Raw genomic sequence first — 7,013 nt, 5'->3', positions numbered from 1 at the left:
TTGTCATTAAATTCGGTATTCCCCGAACATCTTCTTCGAACATCTTCTTTTGGGACCATGATATGTAGGTGTATGCCATCTATACATCCAACAACATCCGGGAACTTTGTTTTCGAATAAATTTTTTCTTATTCTTCTCCTTTTCATCCTCTGTTAATTTGGAAACAATCAATGTGGATTGAGCCATACCAAGGTGCAAGTCGTTGCCTCCGCAAAAAACCTCAGAACTCCACACACTTTTAAGAGAGGAGGAATTGCTGTTGACCGTCGGGCTTTTCGGAAACCAGGGTTTAATGCTTCAACTAAGTACACAACGACATATTTTGGTAGCCGAAAATACGCCTTAAAGCTAAAATGAGCAGTTGATTTAACATTTCTCCAAACATAAATATCTACTCACAGTACGGATGGTAGTTCTAATGGATTGGATTTATCTCTTAAATGTCTTCTAATAGATGATACGCCTTGCACATAATTTTCATCATCAAAAAATAGTTCCATGAGCTTATCATCACTAAATTGCAACCTGAGTTTGGTTGCTATCCATAATCGACCCATTACTCTCTGTTTTCGGTTTCTTATTAAATTTAACTCTGATGAAAATATATTTATTTTATTTCGGTTCATTGGTTTCCACGCTTAATTGAACCACATGATGGAGCAAAAAATATTTCATAGGAAAATACTTGTAATTTTCTTTTCGTATAATTAAACCCTGTTAATAGATTTTCTCGCTTAATTGGTTCAACATTCATGCCATCAAAAATAAATTTCCTTTTACTTTTCACCGGTTAATTGCTTATTAATAATTTAAAAATAATCTGCCATTTTTTGCATACACATTTGACATATTTTGTGAAAAAGACTAGGTGGGACCTCTACTAATTCAAAACATATGTTTATTGCTAAGGAGAAACTGCGAGAAAGCGTAATTTGTATTTGACATTGAAGTTCAAATTATACGTGATTACTGTAATGGAACAAAAATTGGAAAATTGTACTCTTCGAAAGAAAAAAAGAATAATATAAATCCATTATAAAGAAAATAAGTTATTCAAGTTTCAAATTGAAAATCCATGAAACCACGTTTTTCTCTATATTTACCGTTATTATATTAATTTTCGAAGTGACGCAGAAAAACCAAAGGTATTTTCGTGGTCCAGGGACTCCAACTAAACAGAATTGATACATTAGAACCCCTGAAAATTTTTTTTTGTTATTTTGTAGCACAGTGTAATTGACAATTACTTAAAGATACTATACGCTGCCAATTTTCACCAAAAATATGTCCAAGAAGAACTACGAAGAGATGAAATCATAAAGGTTCGATATAAAATGTGTGGACATGCTAATATCTTTCAAAATATATTTTGCAACATTTTCGCTGATTTTTCCCAAAATGTTCTTTCATTAAAACCTTTCAACTTCAATTACAGACTACAAAATGAGCGTATTTTGAATCATTAGCGAACGAATTTTTGCACACCCTGTTTTTTCACGGAAACGTAAATTATGCTATTTACCTCAAAACGCACAATGTTTTCAAAATTTGGATGTAAAATGCGAAGAAATGGTAAAATACTTCGGAGTCATCTTGGATAGAAAACTAAATTTTTGTGATCATATGTCATACGTCGTGGATAAAATCAATATGGTTACCAGGATTATGCACCCATTAATAAAACGAAAATCGGCTTTTAACAAGGAAAACAAGAAATTGATTATTTAATCAATTTTCCTACTAAGTTTTTATTATTAAGCACCTTATTTTCAGAGGTATCCAATAACCATATAAAGAAATTACAGATTGCTCAAACAAAATAATAAAACTGATATTCAATTTGCCGTGACACTACTCTACTCAAAGACTGCATACCCTTTCTTGATTTCTACTCGTAAAAGATCAACTAGAAGAATCTAGAACCAATTTTGCTGCACGATATATAGCTTCGTGTACTCCGTATTAATGAAATCGTTTTATAAATGGGCTTAACAACCCACCACATCTAGTCATTCATATCGTAAGGTTTATTTTTTTCCTTACATATACAATATCAGAATGTAAAATCATTACTTGAAATGTTAAAACTAAGTATGATAATTATATAGAAAAGGAAATATATTCTTAAACTCTTAATATATCGATCCATATTCGCCAAATAAACGTAACCTTCACCATAATCGATTTTCATTTTATTTGATGGATCAATAGTTTTCGATGATATACATCATCTCTAAAAATTTGGTAGCTGTATATTTTACCGTTATAATTTTAATTTTACAACAAAAACAAATTTATCGTCAGTTTGTTTACATTTTTGATATACGAGCGTGTGCGTTACGTTTATCTTCTCTTTTAATAACATAAATGAAGTATTAGAAAACACAATTATTTTAGTAATATATTACAAATTCATACTTTGGAAGCTTTTGATAACATATGTGATTTTATTAAAAAACTAGTAAAAATGTCGTTAAGTTTGGCCGGCCCGAACTTTTTATAATTATACCATGAGGTGTACATATAAAATATGAGATATGACAAGTTATGCCAATGTTTTAGTAGATTTAACACAAATGAGAGCACATTCGTTTAAAAAACGGGCCCACAATCCCCAAAATATACATATGTTATTTTACGTTATATGGGGCTATCCAAAAAATGTATACATTTTATAAATTGTTGGCTCGAAGATTTGTTTCATAATTTGAATTCAGAACATTCTCCCTCTCTCCCCAAAATAAAAAATGTCCACAATACCGATTATTTGTTGGTGCCGTTATTTCAAAACGTGGACCGATTTTTACAATACCAAACATCCTAGAAGTAATAGCAACGTATATATGTGCACAATTTTAAAGTTCTATAATAAATATTGCGGCCTCTATTGTAATTCAACAGACAAATGGCATAACAACATGCACCTTTTAATTGGTATTTTTGATACCTATTGAGTATAGACCATCACATAATGGTACCGCTTACTCTTTACGTTCTTCCCATCTTTTACTGTTTTTTATTTGAGAAAAATGTCTCGACATAGGTATATTATTATACCCTACACAACTATGTTGTCAGGGTATTATAGCTTTGTGCAGCCCCAAATGTTTGTAACGCCGCGAAATATTGGTCCTAGACCCACCTTTAAGTATACCGATCGTCATATCTCGACTAGCTGAGTCGATCTAGACATGTGTGTCCGTCCGTCCGTCTGTCCATTATAATTTGTAAACACGATACAGGCCACAGTTATGGACCAATCTTCACGAAATTTTGCATGTAGGATGGGTTCTGGCCAATGAAGACCCCTATTGTTTTTGGAAAAGATCGGTTAATATTTAGGGGATGAAATGGACCAAATACTAAATTTTTGTCGGTTTTTCTGGTCGCTCCAGAGGCCGCAATTATGGCCCAAACACCGCGAATTTTTGCATGGAGAAGGGGATCGGGTCAGAGAATAAGCATGCATGTTTTGATAAAGATCGGTCAATATTTAGTGGGTCAAATGGACCCTGACTTTTGTGTGAAAAATGACAAAATTTGTATTCTATGGCATACATATTTACTCCTGGAGGATGTAGACCCCAGGAGTTGATAGCATATCCAAGAGGAGTGGTTGGCCTTTAAATTGATACCAAATATAGTGATGTATCTACTCAGATGTGGGAGTTACAGTCAAATATTTACAGGTGCTTACGTATTCAGATATTATTCAGTAACCCATTACCACATTAGAGGGAGAAATATCGCGCTGATGGCTTTGACATTTTTCATGAAGTTCCAGTTATGGTCAAGAACAACGCCTACAATTTTCGGTGATGATCAGATTAAAATTTTGGGATGAAATGGACCGAAAACATAATTTTTTGTGTGTTTTCGAGTAGAGTATAATCCGAAAATCACAACACAACCCACCGTGAAGGTAATCTGGACAAGTAATTAGAAGGACTGTACTGAATATTCGAAAAAAGTAAGGAAGAGGTGTTGTTAACCTCTAATCGGACAAGAGGGGGCAAATATCACGAAATATTACTCAGACTCGGAATAAACATCCTCAGAAAGTTAGAGTTCGTGGTAGTTGTGTAGGGTATCGCATGGTCGGCCCCGTCCGACTATACTGCTCCGCTCACTGGTTCTTTACATACCTTGCAAATTGTTTCACATTGTATAAATTTAAAAATAACAAACTGGAATTATTACTGACTATTTTGCAATAACAAAATGTATAAAATAAATCAGGAAATATAGGGAAAACGTGAGTATACAATCATCACGAAGTTTATTTTCACATAGAATAATTTGTTAAGTGACAAATGCTCTTTTAAAAATTAATTTTCGCAAAAAATATGTCCAAAACGAAGTACAAACTGATGACATCCTAAAAGCTGAATATAAATTATGTTAAACGACCAATATCCCTTATAATATTTTTGCAGATTTTTCTAATTTTTTTCATAAAAATTTCAAATAATTTCAAATAATTTTGACATTTCATATATATAGAAGAAGATTAATAATAAAAAATATCTAAAATAACTTGTTATTTTTATTTGCAGATTATAAGATAACAAGCAAGAATAACGTTGAATGCGACGTTGCATTTGCAAACAATGACAACAATAAAGAACCAAACTTTGAATATGAAGAAGAATGGGATATTGACGGCATTCCCGAGTTACTAAATGAGTTAGATGCTGATATAGAGAAGTCTTTTAGAGTGGATACGCAACCAACACCGACTCGATTGCAAAATGAAAAATATTTTGTTAAAGATCACTTTCTGAAAAGCAGCCAAAACTATAATAATAGTGAGAAAAAAATAGAATCACAGGGCAACGTCGCTTCAAAGCACCGAAAATCATCGGTATTTACAGGATTCTCCAAAGGCGGTCATCTTATTTCATCAGCATCTAGTGCATCCCTAACAAAAAAATTAGCGTTTGAATCAGACTTCCCAGCTGATTACGATTATCAATTACTTAAATCGACAATTTCTGACAGAATGTCATCTCAAACCGTAAATAATAGCAACATCGGTACCAATGTTGGCTCCTGTTTAAGTAATGTTAATAGTGGTCAGAGCGGTTCATCCAATATTAATAAATCAAATACAAAGATGTCAATAGATCATCAAGCCACTTTGGATAAAGGGTTGAAAATGAAAATAAAGCGTACAAAGCCTGGAACGAAAAGTTCTGAAGCAAAGCATGAAATTGTAAAAGCCACTGAGCAGCAACAGAATGGAATGAGCGTTGTTGGCAGTAATGTCAATGGAGAGGAAAGTACAAATTCAGTATCGAGTGCAAATTCTATACAATCTTCTCAAACAATTGCTAATAATCAAAACGTAACCTCAACTGGCAACAAGAAAAATATAACTACCACTAGCAATCAATTAAGTAACAACTTTTCTCCAGGAAACAATTCCTGTCCAGTTTCTAGTGGAATTTTATCGTCTAGTATACAAAATCAAAATAACTCTTTAGGGACAAAAAGAACCAGCTCAGGCCATCGTCGCGAAAAGGTTAAAGATAAGTCATCACATTCCAATCGAAATTTAAACGATAAAAACAATTCTCAAATTAGCGAGAAAGAAACACAAGACAAAAATGTATGCAATTGTAATAACACAGACAATTCTACATCAATTTGTTCTAGTAATGTTTGTATTCGTCGCAACGAAGGTTCTGTACAACGTATATCAAACACTACTGCTACCGTACCGCCTGGGGTTTTTACACCTTCAACTGAAACACCGAATGCATCTGTTTCTGCAACAGCCCTTTTGTCTGTTTCAACAACCGCAACCGGTTCAACAGTAGTAACTCATTCTTCTACTATCAGTGGTACCGCAAATACACCTGGGCCTCCAAATGTAGGTGCTAACATTAAAATATCGTCCCACATCGCTGCACAATTGGCTGCTGCTGCAGCCTCGAATTCTATGAATGGATCAATAAGTCACTCTGACATGAAAGCATCAACAAATAATACAGAACATCAACATAAAACACCACCAGGTATTATTTCAGCAACAGTACATCATTCAATTAAAGTTCCACTTTCCAACAATAAAGCAAATGATTTGTCAGCATCTGCTAGCACACTGGCACCCTCAAATGGAAATAATTTAGCAGACGAAAGTTCAAAATCTCCACCTCCAAAGCGTGCGAAGCCTAATGAAGTAAAAACACAATCTGGAAATGCTATTAACAAAGAAACCGTAGACATTTGTATTGGCACATCTGTCGGCACAATTACAGAACCTGACTGTTTAGGCCCTTGCGAACCTGGAACCTCAGTTACTCTGGAAGGTATTGTTTGGCATGAAACTGAAGGTGGTGTGCTTGTAGTAAATGTGACCTGGAGGGGTAAAACGTATGTGGGAACTCTATTGGATTGTACTCGCCACGATTGGGCTCCACCAAGGTGAGTTATACGCTGTAATTTTATTCAATAATAAGGTATTTATACTGTAAAAACTAATTAATTTATATTTTAACCAGTGACCATATGATACCCTACACAACTAACACGAAAATCTAACTTCGGTTAGGTTAGGTTGAAAAGAGGGGTGGATGATACCACCACCACCAACATGAGAAGGACATACACATAAGCCATTTGAGACCTGTTGTGCGCTCTAAAAATGCTGAGAAAGTCAAATCAAGAGTTTGTGAAAGTTTATATTAAAAAACATTTGGGTTTGATTCCCCTTTTTTTTTGCGAACTCCCCCTCAAATCGCTTAGTCCGTGAAGAGTGTCATTTCCCAAGAATTGTCTCCGAAGGCATGTAAATGCTGGGCAATGGCACAGAAAATGTTCCAGCGTTTCACTGTCTTCCCCACACGATCTGCACATGTTACTACCTTCGCATCTAATCTTGACTAGATGTGCCTTCAGGCCGAGGTGTCCCGTCAGAATGTCCGTCAGTCGGCTTATTTCTTTTTTGTTTAGCGTTAGGATTTGCTTAATTTTGTCTTCACTTCGGTCACCCCATAAGATTTTGGTG

At 34.5% G+C, this 7,013-nt stretch overlaps 1 protein-coding gene across 1 annotated transcript; it reads left to right on the top strand.

Moving 5' to 3' along the window:
- Positions 1–478: 478 nt before the first annotated feature.
- LOC133326509 (putative uncharacterized protein DDB_G0286901) lies at positions 479–6,434 on the top strand (the record flags this gene model as incomplete). The annotated part of the gene is made up of 3 exons (XM_061535129.1): positions 479–506; positions 4,606–6,088; positions 6,146–6,434. Coding segments are annotated over 3 exons (1,800 nt in total), but the record flags the coding sequence as incomplete, so codon positions are not given.
- Positions 6,435–7,013: the final 579 nt, after the last annotated feature.

This window comes from Musca vetustissima, unplaced genomic scaffold (genome assembly GCF_032173495.1).
Source record: "Musca vetustissima isolate MV318-11 ecotype Yass unplaced genomic scaffold, APGP_CSIRO_Mvet_v1 utg37208, whole genome shotgun sequence".
Classification (NCBI taxonomy): Eukaryota; Metazoa; Arthropoda; class Insecta; order Diptera; family Muscidae; genus Musca; species Musca vetustissima.
This window is presented reverse-complemented; position numbering and strand designations above follow the sequence as displayed.